Raw genomic sequence first — 23,057 nt, 5'->3', positions numbered from 1 at the left:
AGTTAAAGGTTTCAGTTATTTAGAATAATCGAAAGCTGTAATAAGTACCTGGGAGCCGATTCCAGCACTTGAAGAAGAAAACAGAACACATGCAGTACAAAATCCACCACGTAACATTCTACTGTATGAAAGCCAGTTGTACTGGCTCATCCATTCATGCTTAAATCTTCGGTTTTGCTTCCCTTCTAATTGAGTAGGAAAAGAAAAGTTTGCAGGAGACTTCCAAGTATTCTTTAAAAACTTAAACTTCTCATCATTAAGTAAGACGCCTTTAACAGCTCTTCCTATGTCATATGAGTCATAATATGTTTCAGTCCTTTCTGATCTTTCTTCCTGTGAATTAAATATGCTTTAAATATCAGTATTACGTACAAGTGGCTCAACACAAAAGTATATAGCGTTATTTACACATATAAAAAATTTAAATTTGTTATGACCACTAAAAAGTCACAATTTGTCTTCCAAAACATTAACACTACCCCATATCCCTCGGTCTTGCTCCCTCCTCCTACAAGCATTCGTATGGGCGTCCTCGGTAAACAGTATTGAAATGGTCTTGTGTATTGACATGCTTAATGAAGGTACTAACTCCAGCAATTCCGTACAGTAATGACAAGGAAAAAAGACTCAGAACAATGAAGCAGTAAAGAGTAAGAAAGTCGACAACAATGGCTTCTTCAGACAGTGTTTCAGCTACGTAATGTTACCAGCAGCCCAGAACAAGGGACTGCTGTCTCCCGCCTTTTACTAATTCAGGACTGTCAAGATACAGTTTACACACTGTAACTCTTGTTTGTTGTGAAACTGGACTGTGAACGGTATTTATGAGTCCAAAGATACATAAAATCTAAGTTTCTCTTAATTTAGTGGCTTTTGCCTGGAAGTTTTGTTTGAAATGTTCCTACAGAAAGGCTTCAAAATTTAGCACGACATTAGCGATCTATGTCAGTGAAGGTCGTTGGTTGGTTCCACCATGTGCCATCAGTCGGTTGCAGTCAACAAAACCAGGAAAGATTCTGCATCACATTATTTACTGCCGGCCTATAAGCTTTCTTCTAGTGGTCTGAAAAGCTTTTAGAAACTTCTGAAATGCTCTCACATGTTTAAAGACTATCACTGAAAGTTGGTAGATCTTGTTGAGAAAGAAAGTTTTGAATAATTTGCAAGGCGACACAATAAATAAAGGTCAATTTCGCACCTTACATAAAAGCTTTCTATATCGTAACGGGAAGGTGAATATGACACCTAACTTAATTTGACGGTATTGAGCAAATTTGCCTGTAAATATGTAATGCAAAAGGGATGATACTCAATCGATGGTGTTAACACACTGCTCATGTAATGCATGTCTATAAGCAGAAGGTGAGACAACCAGCGAGAGTAAACGTTTTGATTTGGAAGCAATTATGAGGAGAGGAGAAGGCCACACCACAGGGGGTACCACGGAAAGCACTTAGGACGCATCCCAAGGCGGGAGTCAACGACAGACTGACCAGGTGACTCAGACCCTATTGGTCGAAAAAGGCCGTGACACGAAGAATGAAAGAACCCAGGTGGGGAGACAGTTCGGCCGCGAGAAAGACAAGACGGAAATTTTCGAGGACTCTTCTCTGACCAGGCGTCAAGTGCAGAACGTGGCGCATAACGCTCTGTACGACGCAGAGGAGAAATTTGTGTGAACACTGCGTTCACAGCAGCTGACGTCCAGCTAGCAATTAGCTGTAGCGTCGTTTAGCTCCAACAGCAGAGAAACGAACCAGCCAGTTAGTTAATTGTGCTTGAGAGAACTGAGAGGGCATTATAATATGCATGCTGCTCCAGCCATGTGCGTGTATATTGCCATATTCCAAGACTAGGAATGAGTACTTATTTTCTCTCACAACGAGAAACATAGGGGAAAAATCAGCAAAGGTTTAATAAGCTTTTATAGGAATTTCAGAGGCAGAGAGCGGCCATGCATATGGTAGCTCATCATAGCAAAGGTAAATAACCGCAAGCAAGAGCGTAAACTTGTTGGTTCACCAGCTTGTGTCCACTGTAAACTCGAGCGACCTTGGGTAATCTTTTGCTAAACTTGTCACAAAACGAACCATACTCCGTAGACTTGATTGTCATCCTAAATAGAACCGAACTTTGAAACGGACTCGGATGATTTATCGTAGTACTAACCAACATCATAACGTAATTGTAAGAATAATTTTGTAAAGAAACTTCTAGTTAAAATTTAATATTGTTGTGTTTAGGATTAGATAAATTTCAGAGGACAAGATGCGTCATTTTCACAACTATCTTAACATTGTCACATTGTAAACTGTGTAAAAGCATATATATCTCTGAAAAGTTTGCAACATTAAACAAATGTCATTACAGTATACACAGTTGTGTCCTCAGTCAAAGAATAAACAACCACCATCTCACGTCTTACAAATTTTGTTGATATTATTAATACCAAAAATACGTATGGCCAGCTTTAGTAAAAAAATACAACAATAAAGTGTTATTTTTCAGTACAAAATAATTAAATAATGCTGGTTTGTGCAGAAAATATTTTACCTGCTTATAGACAAATGGCGTCTTTAAAAATTGACCTCACATTTTATATTTTCCAGCAGTCGTATTCTTATCATTAGTTATCGATTAAACATAATAGCGCTAATCCTACATAATTAAACTAATAACTACTAGTAAAAAATCTCAGTAACATGAAGGAAGTGTTACTTAAAATTAAGAAGCTATGACTCTTACCAATTGTTTTGTGTTGTCGAAATTGTAGACTCTAGATGCACATGCCTGTGACGGTTCAAATTATATAGCGAAAGCTTCAGATTCCTTACGAGAGTTTTTGGCCCTACGCTCAGGTTTGCCAAAATAATGTTAGCCTGCGATTCACTGCAGTCTCTAATACACTATTATTTCAGAAAAAAATTGACACTTCACGACACATGATTCGGTCACACTACTCAGTTACACACTTCAGTAATATCAATAATGGTACTCGGAAAACAAGTGTTCGCTGACAGCACGTGGAAGAGTTGGAAGAACAACTAGCTGTTTTCAACAATCGATTGGTCAGTCGATTGTTTTTCCCTGCAGTCGGTTTCTTCACTCGGTTGCAGCCGTTATATGAATTTTACACTCAGTTTCCGGGTTTGAGCTATTTTATTTACTTTCTCTTTCGGACTTTTCGGTTATCATATCAATTTTTGGTTGGTTTTTAAAATTTAATATCAGAGGCTGCCCTTTACATTTATGTACATATAAATGAACCATCACCTTTTAACACGTTTCGAGAAATATCTATGATCAAAGTTGTAAAGATCATTTTGGAACACCCTTTATTTTCCTTACTTCTTTATTGAGATAATGAGAAGGCGCCAACAAACGGCGATCATTTACACCGCGACGTTGCCCGGGTCGCCAGAAAACTGAATACTTTAAATATCATTTGCCTTCTACTCATTGAGCTGTATTAAAACAGTCTTAATTTACGTTCATATTCCTTACTAGAAATGCGTACTATGTTTCAACACTAACTCCTCTATAATGCGCTTTCACAAACTCCTATAACTCTCGTGTGTAGTTTATATCTACTGGTCTGTATGTGGCGCGCACCCACTGACGTTGCCAGCACTACAACGTATCTACAGAATGTATGTGCCTGGGAAAATAATACATATTCACAGTAGCTTCTCAGTATATATACTCTCTTATGAAATTTGTTATTAACAACCAAACCCAATTCAAAAGTAATAGCAGTGTGCATAACTACAATACTAGGAGAAAGGATAATCTTCACTATTCAAGATTAAATCTAACTTTGGCACGGAAAGGGGTGAATTATACTGGCACTAAAGTCTTTGGTCACTTACCAAATAGTATCAAAAATCTGACAGATAACAAACAAGTATTTAAGAAGAAATTAAAAGAATTTCTGAATGACAACTCCTTCTACTCCATAGAGGAATTTTTAGATATAAATTAAGAAAAAAAAAGAAAAAATATTTAAAAAATAAAAAAAATAAAAATAAAAAATAAAGAAAAACAAAAAAACACAAAAAAATAAAGTTGTTATATTAACTTAAGTATGTTGTTAAATTAACCTAATTATGTCATGTATTAGAAAATTTGACTCATTCCACATCATTACGAAATATTGTATTCATGATCCATGGAACTAGTATTAATCTAATCTAATCTAATCTAATCTAATCACTCTTTTTATTTCAATGACATCTATAAGAGTATTACAAGCTTAGTGGCACAGTGTGGTGTATTTGTGTGTGTGTGTGTGTGTGTGTGTGTGTGTGTGTGTGTGTGTAGGTCATAATGGAACAATATTCATTTTGGTGCAACTAAACAGTCTTCTTAGGTTTACTGTGGAGGGAATGTCTCTCAGAAAATCTATGTCCATTTCTCCCATTACAATTATGTGCTTCTAGTGACACTGAAGTGAACATTGTACCAACAGGGAATGACACCAAGTAAGCACTTCTGGCTCTGTAAACCCATTTACAGGAACATGAATTCTGGTTATCTTTCTTCATTAGGGTTAAATATGTCTAAGACTATGAGTTCTAAAGTTCAATTACATAGATGCATCAACATCTCCACCATACTTGTCTGGCCTGTCAGCACTTCTAATAAACATATGTCTCTCGAGATGGACTGATACAGAGGATACGCGTAACTTTTGTCATTCTTCAGACAGGAAGATTACATGAAAGTTGAGTTGATGGAAAAGAAGGCTGAATTCTTCAGAATGTGCAGGGAAGGATTGGACATTACAGTTCACTACTATCATCTCTGATGAATGCTTCTGGGCAGCTGTTTGGAATCCATTTTACAAGTCTTCATCTACCTGTGGCAAGGGACAATGACTCGAATTCCTGAGAAAAGGCATAATTTGGGGATACCAGAGGTTCATGTGCCTGATGAGATTCTTACTTACAGCCACTGAAGGAAGGAAGATCACAGGTATGGTTCTCTGAAATTACAGAGGTTCAGGAATAGAAGAGGAACACTCATTCTGAGGAGATATTGCTGAGATAATGATGAGTGTGAAACAATTAACTCTTGACCATGAAGCAGTAATATTGAAGGAATACAAAGAAATTAATGTAATTAGTAGATTTACAGTTCAAAGCAGAAAGGAAAACAGGGATGATTTAAAGGAGCGATGCTGGCACTGGAGAAAAATAAACCTGATACTTGTGGGACCAGCATAGGAAGCTACAATACTGTTATAAATCACTATAGTGACAATGGTTGTAATTTTTATAATGAACAAGGATAACCTAGACGACATGTGAGTAAGGAAGAGAGTGATGATCAAAGTGATACTATTACAAAGAGATAGAGTATTATAATGCAAAAAAATGTTAGTGGCATTAGTAGTAACTGAAATTAAGTAAATGCAATTAAGTATAATATAATAAGAACAAAACAAGAAGGTGCAAGTACATAAAAATTATAGACTTAGATAAATGCAAAATATCATTTAAAATAATATGGGAAGTTACCTTTGTTTGTTAGCAAACGAAGGCAAATAATGTTAAGTTTACAGTTTGGCTCAACTAGTTTTCATGTTATTCAGTTCAATCAAGTTTTTAATTGTCTTTCTTCCATCTGTGGTCTTGATAACTGTTCAACAATTCGGTTTCTATATGCTCTGGAGGTTGAAATGGGATCGGGTATTCTTAAAAACTTCAGCTGGTCATTTCACATGTTCTCTCATCATTAACCCTGCCTTTGCTACTTCTGATAAAAACTCTGCCCTCTTTCAATATGAGATGAATTTTGTAATTATTGATTGCATCTGGTACTCTTTGTCCCACTTGGTGGTTTCTGTCAATGTTCACCATGCTTACTTTCACACCTAGTATGCAATGCACAGCCTATATGTGCAGGTTGTCAGTGTCTTCCTCCTCATTTACTGCTGTGCTCTACAAATGCAAGCTATTTCATTTATGATACTGTTCTAGTTTGTCAGTCATAACAGACAATTTATCCTTCCAACTCTCACATCAGCTTTCCATAGTCAGACATGGACATTTTTAAAGCACCAAATTCTATAAAACAGATAATTATTTTGGAATGTTTTTCATTTGGAGTATGGATCTTACCTCAGAGCAGACCACATCTGCTATATCTGGAATTGTAGCCTTACCTTCCACCAAGAGTCCAGCCACTGGATGTGCTACTGTTAGCTTTCCAGTTTGCCATTTTTTTCTACTACAAATATTTCTGGAGCACAGAAAACATAGTTTTGCTGCAAATAATTCTTCTGATACTAAAGTTCCACTACCACTAAAAAATAGCATATGAGAAAATATCCTGAATTTTGATAGTAATTAGCAAATTGAACTTAGCATGTTTTCTTACAGCCACCATATTGTGTGTATATCTGTGATGAAATGTCTGTCTTAGCATGTGTATCTGGAAAATCAAGGTTCCTTTTTCTAGCCCCATATGCCTTAAGCTCTCCCCATACACACCTCTTCCCTCTCTCCCAACTGCCACTCCTTACTCTTGAAAGAAGAAAGGAAAAAGGAATTTTAGATTATTAAAGATGAAAGTATTATATGTATTTCTGATGTATCTGTTGGAGTTACTTCAGTGTGGATGTTGGACGTGGTGATCCAATTTATTAACTGTGATTGTATTTACCCCTTAGAGGAAGATGTCGAAGCACCAAGAGTGCCGTCCACATTTACAAGTGTTTTGTAGACAAGCAATCGTCGGCGACGACGATAACAACGTCTACGAACCATTGTAAGAAGCAGTGCCTCAGTGGCTATTCACTCACACAAGAGTGAATGCGCTGGCAGGACAGTGTGCTCTTATATAGCATCAGTCCTGGCGCACGCAGCGGATGTGGACTGATAAGGCGGCCCATTCACACAGCCGCCGGAAATGACTCGGCAAAAACTTGATTATAGCCCGCCGCGAGCCTAGTAATACTAGGGCTCACGGCACCTCTCTCTCACACACTCCACAGCACCAATAGCAACTGTTTCTGGAATTTACACTTAAGTATAACTTAAGAACAGCTCAACAGTTTCTCTCAGTCTTTGGCTTTGATGTAAGCATAAAATCATGACACAAAGTTCAGTATACATTAAAAAGGAGAACAATGTTACAATAATTTATCGAAATCTTTTTTTTTTTAATTTTTTTTTGTTTTTTTGTTTTTTTGTTTTTTTTTTTTTGTTTTTTTTTTTTTTTTTTGGAGGTGTAGTATGCTTTCTATTGTTGTTACTTGAGAAGCAATGATGCATATGAAACTCTCACCATTTAGGATTTCTTTATTTGTTTTTGCCACTGTCTTACCATGTATTCATTACTGAAATTTAATAAAGAAAATATAATGTTTTGGCACATTCAGATAATTTTTCAGCTGGCAAGTAATTTATGCCATTATCAGCAAATGGTAAATATTTATATTATTGTCTTTACCATTTCTTTATACAATACTAACATCCTACAATATGTTCATGTTGTAGGCATTTCATTTGTTTAAAATAAATCTTCACAAGATTTTTTTAGCTGTTCATCTCTTTGTATTAAGGTGACATGTCAAATGTCATTCTGTAATTAATTTGTGAATTAATAAATTACTTTCACAAATAAAAGGTGCCATTGCTCAGACCTGATTTTATTAATTGTTACTGCAACTGGAAATGCTATTATGCTTTAACTTCTTATTATAATGAGCAAAATGAATTAGTTAATTCTACACACTGACAGAATTAGTTATAAATGTAACTGCACAAGCAATTAATAATACTAAGACAGTTTGCAAAACTTATTAACTGACCTTGCACTTTAAAGTAAATCTCTTGTGGCTTAAGAAATGATAGTTCAAACTGCAGTGGTTGGCAAAAAATATGAAAACACTGTGTGAAATGAATACTTGAATATAAACGCAGATGCTACCCAAGCCTGCTGGTTGCACTGTTGCCATGAAGATCACCTGTCTTCAATATGTTGCAAGTGTCTGTCATGATCACAACAGTGTTCTGTGCAGTTATGAGTGCATTATGTAAGATTTAAGTGACTTAAAACATGGGAAAATTGTTGGTGATCCTATGGTGGTTGCTTCCTTAACTGAGGTAACTGAAGTATTTGATGTTTAAAGACGCACCATATTAAAGGGTTTATACCACATACAGAGAAATCAGAAAATAATCATGAATAAGTCAAAATGAGGAGAAAAGCGTGTGTTGTGCAATCATGACAGATGGTCTGTGAAGAGGATTTTGATGGAAAATAAGGGGATGATTGCTGCAAAAGTCACTGCAGAACTGAATGCCACAAATGTGAACCCTGTCAGCACTGAAAGAACATGGAGGGAGGTCCACAAGCAGACAGATGCAGGTTGAGTTGGAATTCCAAAACCACACATCAGTGATTACAAATTTGCATAACAGGGAAATGTGGTGCCAAAATCACAAAACATGGACTATAGAATAATGGAAGAAAATCATTTGGTCAGATGAGGCTTGTTGCAGATTGTTTCCAACTTCTGGCTGAGTTTGCATCCCATGAGGGAAGCATGGTATCAGTTCAGTGATGATTTGATCAGCCATATGATGGTATTCCATGGGCACCATGGGTACATTGCTATGTTGCATTACTGTCAAGGAGGTCCATCCCAAGGTAGATTGTTTGTTCCACATTGGTGATGCCATGTTCCAAGATGACAGGGCCCCTGTTCACACAGCTCACATCATCCAGGCCTGCTTTTGTAGGCACGTGGATGAATTGTTGCATTTCCCCTGGTCACCACAAGCACTACATCTCAATACTACTGAGCCTTCATGGTCTATTTTGGAGAGAAAGGTGCATAATTGTTACCTGATCTTGTCTCTGTTTTGCAGAAGGAATACATAATATTGCTTTGAAATCCATACAGGGTCTATACTGATCCATTTTGAGATGACTAGAAGCTGTTCTGAATGCCAACAGTATTCCCACACTGCATTAGGCACGGTAATATGTTGTGTTCTTGGTATTTCCATATATTTGTTCACCCCCTGTATGTCTACTCATTATCTTATATAATTATGAAGTGAAATTTATAAATGAAAGTATTTGGATCTATGAATTGTTACTTGTGATAATGAATATGAATGGGTATTGTTCATGATTGGTTAATTATATATGAAGTAAGTTATCATAAATTAACTTTTAATGACCTTAATAATCTTCAGCATTCCTTAAACTCTGTACTTCTGTAATAAGATATATGTTACAAATTACTTATGTAGCATTTACAGTTTTTGTATCTAGTATGATGCTGCAATGTATTACATTATTCTCCCTAGCATGTTCAGAATGAACAGAAGTTACAAATATTTTTAAAAAGGTAAAAATGATCAGATTGAAAATATATAATCTCATCTATCCTAGTGAGTGTAACTTATATAAAAATCTTCAGTTTGTAGCTGGGTGACCTCACATAAAAAGTACAACATTTAAATGAGCATCATTCACATCTTTGTGATGTGGAGCCAGACAGATAGAGATGGTGCTTGAGCCTAGTATCTCCCTTAAACCCATCCAGCGGCACTGGTGGGAAGAAGACCACTCCAGCAGCATCCATATACGTACTATACAGATACTGCCTTGACATTTCCTCAGGAGGTTGTGAAAATGACACTCATCAAAATATACCCATTCATTAAGCTCACCTCATTGGAACTTTATGTAAGATGAACAATACTTGGAGGACCAAAACTGATTAAAATGAACTGCCAAATTCATTCCATTTGGAGCTGGGAATGAGGGACAGGGAGACTAATGCAAAAATTTAACCATTACTTCCGAATTATTCCAGAATGTCAGAGGAGGTTTAGTAAAAGATGAATATATGTATCTTATTTCTTGATGGTTGCATCTTATTAATATTTTACTTTTTTAATCAGAAAAAAGATGATGACATGTCTTTTTCAGTTTAGATGGAAGACATGGTTAAGTGGATTCCCCTTTACAAATGCCAATATGAAAGTCTTACAATGGACACAGCAGCACTGAACCTTAATATTTATACTGTTCTGGTTAAGTTAAAAATATATACAGTAAGCATTTTCGTTAACAGAAAGTGTGATAATGTTTATAGTCTTATTCAGCCTACTTTATATGATCTCTGGCATAACAAATCATTGAAGGATTTAGAAGTAGAGGAAACCAAGTACAAAATGGAAATTTTTTTTGCTTACAAATATGTGTGGATAGTCACACAAATAATATCGAGTTTTAAATTATCTCTGAGCAGGAGATGTGATATCTTGAAATATGAAACAGTGTGAACTGTACCTGTTACTTAAGCTGCAATGTTTAAAATATAAGACAATAGTAGAAACTGTTTATAATTTGGTGTACCAGTATTAACATTTGCAAATAGTGATTATGAATTAATAAAAAATATATATGGCAAACTAGTGTTTAATGTAATAGTAAAATTATTACTACAGACTATACCTTAATGTAGTTGAGCTCATTTTAGTCAGAAAGTAGTTTTATATAAGACAGAAATCACTAACCAGCTCTATTTACTTCATTTTGTGTGAGTTAATATCTTGAAACATAATTTATTTCTGGCAAGAATATAAACTACTTTCAAAATAATGTATGTTTTCGAGTTCAAGTATGAATAACAGGATATTTTCTGACAGTTACAGGAACTCTATCATATCATAGCAATTAAAATAAAATAAAATTGTTTTTATTTCTCTGTTGACAATACCGTGCATGTTATTATGTAACTGATGGATAATTGAAAAATGTTTTAAGTTTCAGTTTCATGAAAATATGATCTTGTACTAAAATAATCTTTATACAATGAATGAGCAGTGTTAAGAGTTCCTCAAAACAGGATTTAATGCAATGTACACAGGTAACATACGAGTAAACAAAACGGACAGCATCAAGCACCTCATTAACATTTGGCTCATACTTAAATACAACATACATTTTCATACATTTTTCTTAAAAACACACACTTTGCTGTACAGTCATACTCATCCACACACCTATATGATTTCATGATATAAAACACATTTTATAACTTTAATTCAGAAATGTGACTCTGAGTCAGTGATGTACATTTCTAGAGTTAACACTTTAATTATATAGTCCATTTTAGTATAACTCCAATCTTATAAGTAACAAAATATTTTAGTACAACATTTTTTTCTTTCTTCACTTGAAACTTCAGAGCTGTGCAACTTTACTAAGCATTTCTTATTTTACACATCCTTGTATCACAGTTATCGAAGAAAATAGACATGATAATTAGTGCAGCTCACATTTTAGCCTTTATCTTCTCAGAGCAAGCTGCAAATTTCTAAGTGACTGAATACTGAGAAGGGATAGAACATTGTGGAATATACTTCTCAGCTTCTAAGATAGACTGAAACCAGGCTTATCCATTCATTGAATCTTCTAGCATGGTAACTCAGGAAGTTTAGCTAGAAGTATTTCTTATATCTAACAGACTCTGTCGATTCACATTATATTGCTGACTGGAAAATAATTAATGAACTTTATACCATCACAGTAAAACGTGTTTAATTATTATACATGTACCTTATTCTTTGATTCATATATTTCCATGTACATGCACATGCATTAACATATGCATAATCATATCACAGTTATTGAGTAAAATACATATGAGACTGGTTGTAGTTTACATATTTCTAATGAACCTTTCAACACCTCCATCCAAACAATGCAAAGAAAATCATGTGCTCATGAGGAATGCAACATTAATGGCTGCAGTTAACTACTTGTCATCTTGTGTTAAGTAAATATATCTTTTATGTTTACTTTCATTCATGCTAAACTGACAATGACTGTTTAGTGACCAACAGTTTAAACTACTTGCTAATGAATTATGATTTGCAGTGAATATCTACTTTTTTAAAGATCCACAAATTGTAATTGTTCACAAGAAACATACAGTGCATAACAGTTTTTTGTACTGAACATATCAAACTCATGCACTTCATCCTCTGTTGATATAAATGCATAGCTCAGTGGTTAGCATTTAACAATAACATATGCTCTGCCACAAGCATCAAAATAAAACACTGGATTTTCATTATATATATGTTTATGTTTCATGAACAGTAACAACGGAAACAGTCATTTCTACAAATAGTTATATGTCCTTCCTATAAAGCATATTTTACTTCTATCTCAACATTATTTAGTAACATTAAACTTCGGTCTTGTGCAAAATTATTGCATCACTTCAAAAATTTATTCAGAAAACAGAAGCACAAATCCAGCAATCTTAGTGTGATTGCATATCTTGTTGTAGAGGCACAATAATGAGCTAAGACAGCACAGTTGAAGTTATACAAAAGAGAACATTGTGGTTCATATTTTTAGCTAAAAGCTGTACTAGTATGTTTATTCACTGTTAAGCAACTATAAAATCACAGAGCACCACAGCACACTACATAAAATAATATGCTTTTCAATTTGGCAACTTTTTGAAAAATAGGATAAAAATGTATAAAGACCCGCTATATGTGGTGTTCGTTAAATACTGTAATAGCCTATTTGATATACATGTAAAACTTTCACTTCATGACCTCTTTTGAGTGCTGTCCAGTCAGTCAACAAATATTATAAGTTGTGCATATAAATTGTTCACTAAGGTGAATATTATCTTTGGTGACATTGGAAACTAAATGTCTTTTCACAATACTGACTCAATTTGTTTTATTTCTGATGGAGAAGGAGCAGTCTCAATAATTTCTGGCACAACATCTGGCTCATTTTCTTCTTCCACATCCTCATTAATTGGAGTAAGTGCATCAGGGATAGGTGGAGCAGTAGGTGATGCTAGGCAGCGTTTCAGTGATGGTGCCAGGAAGCTGGTCACTGCTGAGACAAGGAAGAATGCAGCGGCCATGTAGAAAGGTATGGCATAGCTCTTGGTTGCATCATATACAGCTCCTGCTAGTGGTGACCCTACAATTGCTGCACCACCTCTGAACAAAATCAAAAGGCCAAAAGCGTTTGTGAGCTTATCAAGCCCCAGAAGATCAACAAGGATGATGGATGTGAGAGATATGTAGCCAGCTGGAAATGAAGAACAAAGTTGTTAACTTAATCTGTAATATACATATGAGAAATTTTTGATAAATGTCTTTATGACTATCAGCTTTCATGAGAGAGCTTATATAAATATATCTGACTAGTGTTTTCCACACATTATTAGTATGTGTATCCCTCATTTTTAAGAGAATCAAATAATATTTGTAACAAAACAAATTCTAATTTGATATGGTGACAAGCAGCACCAAACATTCTGTGTAAGATTAGATAAAATTAAATCACATAGGCTGAACAGGAACTGACAGTTGTTTGTCTACTCATTAATCACACGAAGGTTCTGCAGATACCACTATGTATTTAATTCTTAGTAGTAAAATGTGACACGTGTAGATTTACAATCATTATTATATTTTTACCAGTTATTATTATTATTATTATCATTATTATTATTACCATTTTGATTTAAGAGTCCTGTTAATCTCTCTTTAGGTCAATTAAGACACAGCATCTTACTTGTTATTTTACTTTAGTATTTGAAAAGAAAAAGAACAGAAATGTTGATTTGGGCCCAGCAGAAGGCAACTGGCCAGACTAGTTGTAGCATTAAAGAAAGTAAAATGATATGATAACCAGACGTATATTACATATAAAATAAACATTTATTTTGTTACTTTTCATTAGTCAGAATTTTATGTAATACTGTCTACTTATGTTTCCTCGGATACTGCATTTTCTGTTCAGAAATAAAAATTAGTTGGCTTTGGCATTCACACTTTTGTGACAGTCAAACAGTTCCTTTTGTCTTTTATGTGGGGTGTATTTTCTATGTGTAATTTTTGTAATGCGTTAATTAAGTAGTGGCATCAACTCACTTGGTATGATTTTCTGGTATTACATAAAATATACAGGGTGTTTCACAAGCCTACTTATCACTTCTATGAGTTGTAGAGGGGAAGCAGTGGAGAAAGTTTTGATAAGGAACTCATTTCCAGAAATGTGCTGTTTTGATGTAAAATAAGTTTGAAATTCAGTTAACATTCAAATCTCCCATTTCACAGTACACACACAGCAGACACAATGAGCCTGTGGAGTAGGTAATGTTTTGAATCCTCATCATTAGATCTGTTTCTGGCTGATGAATGACATCCTTTAAAATTTGAGAGTGCAGCACATATATGGAGCACTGCAGTCAACCTTCCTAGCTGCAAACATACCAGCTACCATTATAGTCAGATGAAAATGTTGAGAGATGTCATAATTACAACAGGGACTGACGGCAGTATCCTTTTCTCAGTTTGTGTGTGTAGTGTGTAAGTAGGAGTGTTGAAAGAGATACTAACTTTAAATTTATCTTATATTCAACCTGTACATTTAAGGAGATGGGATCCTCATCTAAACTTTATCTAATAACTCCCCTCTACAACCTCTAAAAGCTGGTAACAGGAATTGTGAAACGCCCTATATAGTTGATTAGGTTGATTGTTATTAACAGGAAACATATGTAATTTCTCTGTTGGACGGTTTTTCTTCTTATTAAGCAGGAGTTATTTATACAGTTCTTAATACTCTAGGTGAATCAGTGTGATGCTACAGCAAAACTACTGTTGCAACTTTTGTAACTGTTTTTTCATAATTTCCCAATGTTTCTTATCAAACACCTCCACCGAAGTACATATTTATTTATCTATTTATTTATGTGGAACTGTAACAGCACAGCACAGTGAGTTATATATTTCACAGGGAAAGACTGAAAAACATAAATCTGCATCACTCATGGTTATTTGAACCATCTGAATCCTGCGTCTCCAACCATGTCATCTTCTTTGATGTTTCTTTGCCAGTTTAGGTTTCATCTACATCTACATCTACATTTATACTCCACAAGCCACCCAATGGTGTGTGGCAGAGGGCACTTTACGTGCCACTGTAATTACCTCCCTTTCCTGTTCCAGTCACGTATGGTTCGTGGGAAGAACGACTGTCTGAAAGCCTCCGTGCGCGCTCTAATCTCTCTAATTTTACATTCGTGATCTCCTTGGGAGGTATAAGCAGGGGGAAGCAATATATTCGATACCTCATCCAGAAACGCACCCTCTCGAAACCTGGCGAGCAAGCTACACCACGATGCAGACCACCTCTCTTGCAGAGTCTGCCACTTGAGTTTGTTAAACATCTCCATAGCGCTATCACGGTTACCAAATAACGCTGTGACGAAATGCGCCACTCTTATTTAGATCTTCTCTATCTCCTCCGTCAACCCGATCTGGTACGGATCCCACACTGATGAGCAATACTCAAGTTTAGGTCGAACGAGTGTTTTGTAAGCCACCTCCTTTGTTGATGGACTACATTTTCTAAGGACTCTCCCAATGAATCTCAACCCAGTACCCGCCTTACCAACAATTAATTTTATATGATCATTCCACTTCAAATCGTTCCGCACACATACTCCCAGATATTTTACAGAAGTAACTGCTACCAGTGTTTGTTCCGCTATCATGTAATCATACAATAAAGGATCCTTCTTTCTATGTATTCGCAATATATTACATTTGTCTATGTTAAGGGTCAGTTGCCACTCCCTGCACCAAGTGCCTATCCGCTGCAGATCTTCCTGCATTTAGCTACAATTTTCTAATGCTGCAACTTCTCTGTATACTACAGCATCATCCGCGAAAAGCCACATGGAACTTCTGACACTATCTACTAGGTCATTTATATATATTGTGAAAAGCAATGGTCCCATAACACTCCCCTGTGGCACGCCAGATGTTACTTTAACGTCTGTAGACGTCTCTCCATTGATAACAACATGCTGTGTTCTGTTTGCTAAAAACTCTTCAATCCAGCCACACAGCTGGTCTGATATTCCGTAGGCTCTTACTTTCGTTTATCAGGCGACAGTGCGGAACTGTATCGAATGCCTTCAGGAAGTCAAGAAAAATAGCATCTACCTGGGAGCCTGTATCTAATATTTTCTGGGTCTCATGAACAAATAAAGCGAGTTGGGTCCCACACGATCGGTGTTTCCAGAATCCATGTTGATTCCTACATAGTAGATTCTGGGTTTCCAAAAACGACATGATACTCGAGCAAAAAACATGTTCTAAAATTCTACAACAGATCGACGTCAGAGATGTAGGTCTATGGTTTTGCACATCTGCTCGACAACCATTCTTGAAGACTGGGACTACCTGTGCTCTTTTCCAATCATTTGGAACCTTCCGTTCCTCTAGAGACTTGCGGTACACGGCTGTTAGAAGGGGGACAAGTTCTTTCACGTACTGTGTGTAGAATCGAATTGGTATCCCGTCAGGTCCAGTGGACTTTCCTCTGTTGAGTGATTCCAGTTGCTTTTCTACTCCTTGGACACTTATTTCGATGTCAGCCATTTTTTCGATTGTGCGAGGATTTAGAGAGGGAACTTCCATGCGGTCTTCCTCTGTGAAACAGCTTTGGAAAAAGGTTTAGTATTTCAGCTTTACGGGTGTCATCCTCTGTTTCAATGCCTTCATCATCCCGGAGTGTCTGGATATGCTGTTTCGAGCCACTTACTAATTTAACATAAGACCAGAACTTCCTAGGATTTTCTGTCAAGTCGGTACATAGAATTTTACTTTGGAATTCACTGAACACTTCACGCATAGCCCTCCTTATGCTAACTTTGACATTGTTTAGCTTCTGTTTGTCTGAGAGGTTTTGGTTGCGTTTAAACTTGGAGTGAAGCTCTCTTTGCTTTCGCAGTAGTTTTCTAACTTTTTTGTTGTACCACGGTGGGTTTTTTTCCCATCCCTCACAGTTTTACTCAGCACTTACCTGTCTAAAACGCATTTTACGATTGCCTTGAACTTTTTCCATAAACACTCAACATTGTCAGTGTCGGAACAGAAATTTTCGTTTTGATGTGTTAGGTAGTCTGAAATCTGCCTTCTATTACTCTTGCTAAACAGATAAACCTTCCTCCCTTTTTTTATATTCCTATTAACTTCGATATTCAGGGATGCTGCAATGGCCTTATGATCACTGATTCCCTGTTCTGCACATACAGAGTCGAAAATTTCGGGTGTGTTTGTTATCAGTAGGTCCAAGATGTTATCTCCACGAGTCGATTCTCTGTTTAATTGCTCGAGGTAATTTTCGTTATTAGTTCTTCCATGCACCTATACTTAGCAGATGGGTGTCGCTGTCACAGACTTAAGAAGTGTGTTTCAGATGGTCATCAAGCTTGTGTCCGCCCCAGTAGCTGAGTGGTCAGCGTGACGGATTGCCGTCCTCTGGGCCCGGGTTCGATTCCCGGCTGGGTCGGAGATTTTCTCCGCTCAGGGACTGGGTGTTGTGTTGTGTTCATCATCATTTCATCCCCATCCGGCGTGCAGGTCGCCCAATGTGGCGCCGACTGTAATAAGACCTGCGATATGGCGGCCGGACCTGCCCCGCGAGGGGCCTCCCGGCCAATGACGCCAAACGCTCATCATCATCATCAAGCTTGTATGAATTGTTTTTCCATAGGACAGACAATAGGATGAATTTTAGCCTGTTTCAGCACCGATATACACAAGTGCAGGGACCTTGGAAAAAAATACTTTTCTCAACAATAAAACATTTAATATGCAATTATCAGCAGCAGAATTGGTAGCAGCATCAGTAGCAGTGGTAGCAGCAGCCAAAACAGCAGCAAGAGCAGCAACATGAATTGACACTACACAATACACACTCTTGGCAAATAAATCCTCGATATGCATCAAGTTGCCCAAGTGGTGTCATAATGATAAATTATAGAAAATCTCCATTATGCTATGGCAGAGAAAACTGAGCATGATCTGCATATAAACATGTCTGATGGAGAGTTGTTAACACTAAGTTGCTAGTTATTAAAAGTGCAACACTGAGAAAGATAATGTATAACAAAATTTTACTTATTGTTTATAAACAGAATATTAGAAAAAATACATGATTAAATGTGTAGGTGATCTGGGAGTATAAAGGATCAAAAAATTAGTGCACAGAACTGACACCATTGCCAGCAACAATGAATCTGATCCAGGTGAGCATCATGGGCACTGTGTCAAAGTGAAATATGGGTATGTCACTCCGTGCTGTTTTAAATCACTGCCAGTGTTCATCAATTATATTGGCTGGCTAGTCTGTCTCTTGGCAACCCACCACCAGATATTATCAATAGATAAGACACCTTGAGAATCTGCTGGCCAGATCAAGAGTCAGACGCCCTCATTATTGATGTAGGTCAGGATATCTGTATGACTCATTAAATGTATCCCACTGATATATTAAGAATATTTTTTTGCTGTTTTCATTATTTTCTGTGTGACAAATGTTTGTTCAAATGATGCTTGACTTTCTTATCATTTCATACTCTTTTCTCCCGTGTCTACATTTTGTCATGCATTTATTTTGACCTTAATCTTTCTCTATCCTCTCCAACTTTCCCAAGCTATTTCCAAACTTTGTCTTGCACTTTGTCATGCTTGCTTTGCTTTCACCCTGTGACTGCTGTCTTTTTATTTCAGTATCTTTCTGTGTGTCAGACACTTTTTCATTTTTAACCATTTTTTACAATTATATTTCTGACTGTCAATATTTATGTGTGAACCATTCATTTTTCTTTTATTTTTACAGTTTTGAATATAGATTATGTCATGAATATTTCTTTCCTTTTCCTCAGTTACAACACTTATATGGTTCATGGTATTTTTCACTGTATTTCCTTAGCTTCACCTTCCAGGGTTTGTTTCATGTAAATGATGCATTTTGAGTGTTACAGTTTGCCTGTATCTGTATTAAATATAACAAGATAAATATTTTTTATAATTAACAATAGAAGTAATAATCATTTTAGTAGTCTTTCAATGCTAATACTTACAGACAGCAAGACCAAAAAATATTGCCATTGCAACATATGCTGCATAGGTATGACAGAAAGGTGTGGCAGCAACAGCAAATGTGCATACAACAAGGCAAATATTATTCAGCAGCAAAGAGTCCATCCAAGGAAAATCAGCTAGATAGCCACATGCCACTCTCCCCACGGTGTTAGTAATACCAATAATTGACAAGAGAAATGATGCTGAGTTGGAATCAGTTCCCTGGAAAAAGAAGAAAAAGGAATACGTGAATATGAAACAGTTGGTAATATTGAGTTTGCAGTTAAGTTTTGCACAGGAGTTTTACAGCTAAAATAGGAATTATAAACAAAATAATGAATTTGAGAAATATTTTTCTTTGGTGGGTAGTAATTTACATTTTGAGACAGATTTGCCATTTTTGGTTTTCTATAATGGATGAGCTGTCATGTAAGGCCACTTAAGAACCTGAAGAATAAATATTACTAATAAAGTAAGAGCACATCAGGCCTCAGCCACAATTTGGCATTGAAATAAATCAAATAGTGACAACAAAAATGTGTCCTGGACTGTATCTCAAACCCAGATATCCCAATTTATGAGACCTTTTGTCTTAACTGCCATTGTGATGGGAACAACTCACGCGGGCCTGAAGAAAAAGAAGGGACAACAGTAGGTAGTGTCAAGTGTCTCCTCCCTCCTGTCTCAAGACAGACTCCAGTGGATTCTCAGTCAGGTAACAGCAGTAATAGAATGAAAAAGCCAGAGGAAGGCATCTCGTTCTTTCATCAAAATATAAGGGCCTCTCAAACAAAACAGATTAACTTCTTATTAACATTAATGAAAAGGATAGTACAAATAATGCTCAGATTTTGTGCTTAACTGAGCACCATGTTACTTGTCATCTATAGTAAGTTATAGTTTAGTAACATACTACTGTAGGGAAAGTAAAGACAAAGGTGGAGTAGCAATTTATGTTAAGGATAGTGTAGCATACGAAGCTATAGATATCAAGAAATATTGTGTGGAACAAAAATTTTAGGCATGTGCAACAGAAATAATAACTAAATTCTACACAATAATAGTGTTGGCTGTCTACAGGGCTCCTTCAGGTGACATAAAAACTTTTCTACATTTCATTGCACTCCTTCTGTCAGGGATAGTTTCAAAATCAAAGGTTATTGTACTTTTAGGTGATTTCAGTATAAACTTTATGAGAGAAAATTAGAATAAAATTGACTTTGAGATTGTGATGACCTTACATAATCTGATATCAGTAATAAACTTCCCAACAAGAATTACATCAGAGTCCCAAACTCTGATAGACAACATTTTTTTAGATGTGAGCAGACATCAGGATTATACTGTCAGGCAGGTTATAAGTGGGCTTTCAAATCATGACGAACAAATTCTCATTCTTTATGATGTTAATCTGTTCAAAAAACAATTTCCTCAATGGAAATTCATAAGAGTAATGAATGAAAAGACAAAAGAAACTTTCAACCATAGGTCGCATCAAATGGATTGGTCTTTAGTATGTAGCCATGATAATTTTGATACTAAATTTAACTGTTTTATAAATGAATTCTGTGCTCTTTTTAAAGAAATATTTCCCAAGAAATGGGTCAGAAACAGTGCTTCCAATTCTGTAAGTAAGCCTTGGATTACAAAAGGTATAAAACAGTAATGTAAAACCAAAAGGGAAACTTATGCTGCAATAAGATTATGTAAAGATGTAGAAAAATGGGAACACTATAGATTATACTGTAAAATTTTAAAGAAACTAATACAGAAATCAAAAGCCCTTTATTATGAGAAGAAAATAGATAAGTGTAACAATAAAATAAAAACAATTTAGAACATTTTAAAAAAAGAAACAGGATGAGATACAACAAGCAAAGAAGATGTAAATAAAATGAGATATGAAGGTACCCTAGTAGATAACCCCAAAAGTGTGGCTGAGATTTTTAATAAACACTTCTTATCAGTAACTCAACAGATTGGTTGGAAGCGCAATGTTGATGAAGCTGTAACTCTTTGTCAAGCAGTATATTCAAACACAATTTCAGAAATGCACCTTAATCCTGTCACTGTAGAAGAAATTCAAAAAATCATCATGTCTCTAAAAAGTAAGAACTCTGCAGGGGTTGATAATATATCTAGTAATTTATTGAAATTACGATGAAATCCCAGTCTGTGTAATTAAAGATTGTATAGACTCCATGAAGGGCCCATTAACAGACATAATTAATGAATCTTTCGAATCTGGATACTTTCCGGAGTACCTAAAACAAGCAAAAGTTATACCTATCCTTAAAAACGGAGATGTGGAAAATGTAGAGAACTACAGGCCGATCTCTATACTGTCTATCATTTCTAAAATAATAGAAATACTAGTCAAAAAGAGACTGCTAAATTACCTGAATAAATATAATCTTCTTTCCAATGACCAATTTGGTTTTAGGCCCGGAAAAGGCACACAATATGCTATAGCACAGTTCACTAAAGTAATTTTAGAAGCACTGGACAAAGGTGAAAATGTAAGTGGTATCTTTTTAGACTTGACCAAGGCCTTTGATACAGTTGACCACAAAATCTTACTTCATAAATTAGGGCAAGTAGGAATAAGAGGTGTGACAAAGAAGTGGTTCAAATCATACTTGGAAAACAGAGTTCAACGAGTTGAGATATCACAAGTTTCAAACAATTCCCTTATAAAACACCTGTCTGACCCAGAAAATGTGAATATAGGCGTCCCACAGGGAAGTGTATTAGGCCCAATAATGTTTCTTATATACATTAACGACTTCCCACAAAGTATCAGACATGGCGAAAAAATACTTTTTGCTGATGACAGCAACATAGTAATGACAGGTGAAAATCCAACACAACTGTCAGAAAGAGCAAACGAGGCTCTCAATGATGTCCACAACTGGTCATTAAAAAATAAAGTAACCCTAAATGTAAAGAAAACTAACTATATTAACTTCCAATTGAACAAAAAACACAATGCCACTAGAATAAAAGTTAATAATAATGAATTGGAATGTGTAACAAGTACCAAATTCTTAGGGATGAATGTAGACAGACAACTGAAATGGACAAACCATGTCAACATTTTGGCAAAGAAATTATCCACAGCATGGTATGCTCTTAGAATCCTTGCACCGGTATGCAATAATACCCGTCTTAAAATAACATATTACGGATATCTACACTCAGTCCTCAGCTATGGGATCATGTTTTGGGGAACAAGTGCCAGTAACATACAAACTGTGTTCAAAGTACAAAAAAGAGCCATAAGGATAATAGCAAATAGCAACAACAGGGCCCACTGTCTAGAATTATTTAGAAAGCTAGGAATTCTAACTGTTTCTTGTGAGTATATCTTTCAGAACATAATGTTCATTAAGAAAAATCTCAACATGCACAACACAAACAGCCTAATACATGACCACGAAACAAGAGCTTGTCACCACCTCCATCTAGATAGAAAGAACAAGGCAAAGACGCAAAAAAGTATATTTTATAATGGGATAAAACTGTATAACAAATTACCACAAGAAATTAAAGAAACAAATGAGCCCCTCACTTTCAGACAAAAGCTTAAAACCTTTTTAGTAAGTAAAAGTTGTTATACTGTAAAAGAATATTTAACATAGATGTAGATTATTAGCAACATATGACATTATCACCAAAATATTATGTAATTATAAATATGTGTATGACTAGTTATAAAAACTACACAAAATATGAGAAACCTGTTTAACTGTGTGCTCATGTGTTGTAATCTTACGGCATCCATACAATATTTATTGTTCCACGGATGAATAAATAAATAAATAAAAATAAATAAATATTCTTGTGTGTGGATATGGGACAGTCTCTGTCATATTTTCAATGCTTCCCTTCAGAAAGGTGTTGTTCCCAGTAGACTTAAGTATGCCATTGTGAAGCCTCTGTACAAAAATGGCGATAAAGCTGAACTAACTAACTATCGACCTATCTATTTGCTGACAGTTTTCTCCAAAATTTTAGAAAAGCCAATAGATGTAAGAATTACTGATCATCTCACAAAGAATGGAGTTCTCAGCAAGAGCCAATTTGGCTTTCAAAAGGGCC

General features: G+C 35.8%; 1 protein-coding gene across 2 annotated transcripts in view; it reads right to left on the bottom strand.

Annotated features, from left to right (window-relative positions):
* Positions 1–10,710: 10,710 nt before the first annotated feature.
* The window catches only part of LOC124721452 (monocarboxylate transporter 3-like), a 430,925-nt gene continuing 418,578 nt past the window's right edge, over positions 10,711–23,057 (bottom strand). For both annotated transcript variants that reach the window (XM_047246436.1, XM_047246437.1), the window contains exons 8-9: positions 18,956–19,178; positions 10,711–13,098 (exon numbers count right to left, since the gene is read on the bottom strand). In XM_047246436.1, coding sequence (XP_047102392.1) covers positions 12,713–13,098; positions 18,956–19,178 — 609 coding nt within the window. In that variant the 3' untranslated portion in view covers positions 10,711–12,712. The remainder of the gene's footprint in view (positions 13,099–18,955; positions 19,179–23,057) is intronic.

Source organism: Schistocerca piceifrons, chromosome X, assembly GCF_021461385.2.
Source record: "Schistocerca piceifrons isolate TAMUIC-IGC-003096 chromosome X, iqSchPice1.1, whole genome shotgun sequence".
Classification (NCBI taxonomy): Eukaryota; Metazoa; Arthropoda; class Insecta; order Orthoptera; family Acrididae; genus Schistocerca; species Schistocerca piceifrons.
This window is presented reverse-complemented; position numbering and strand designations above follow the sequence as displayed.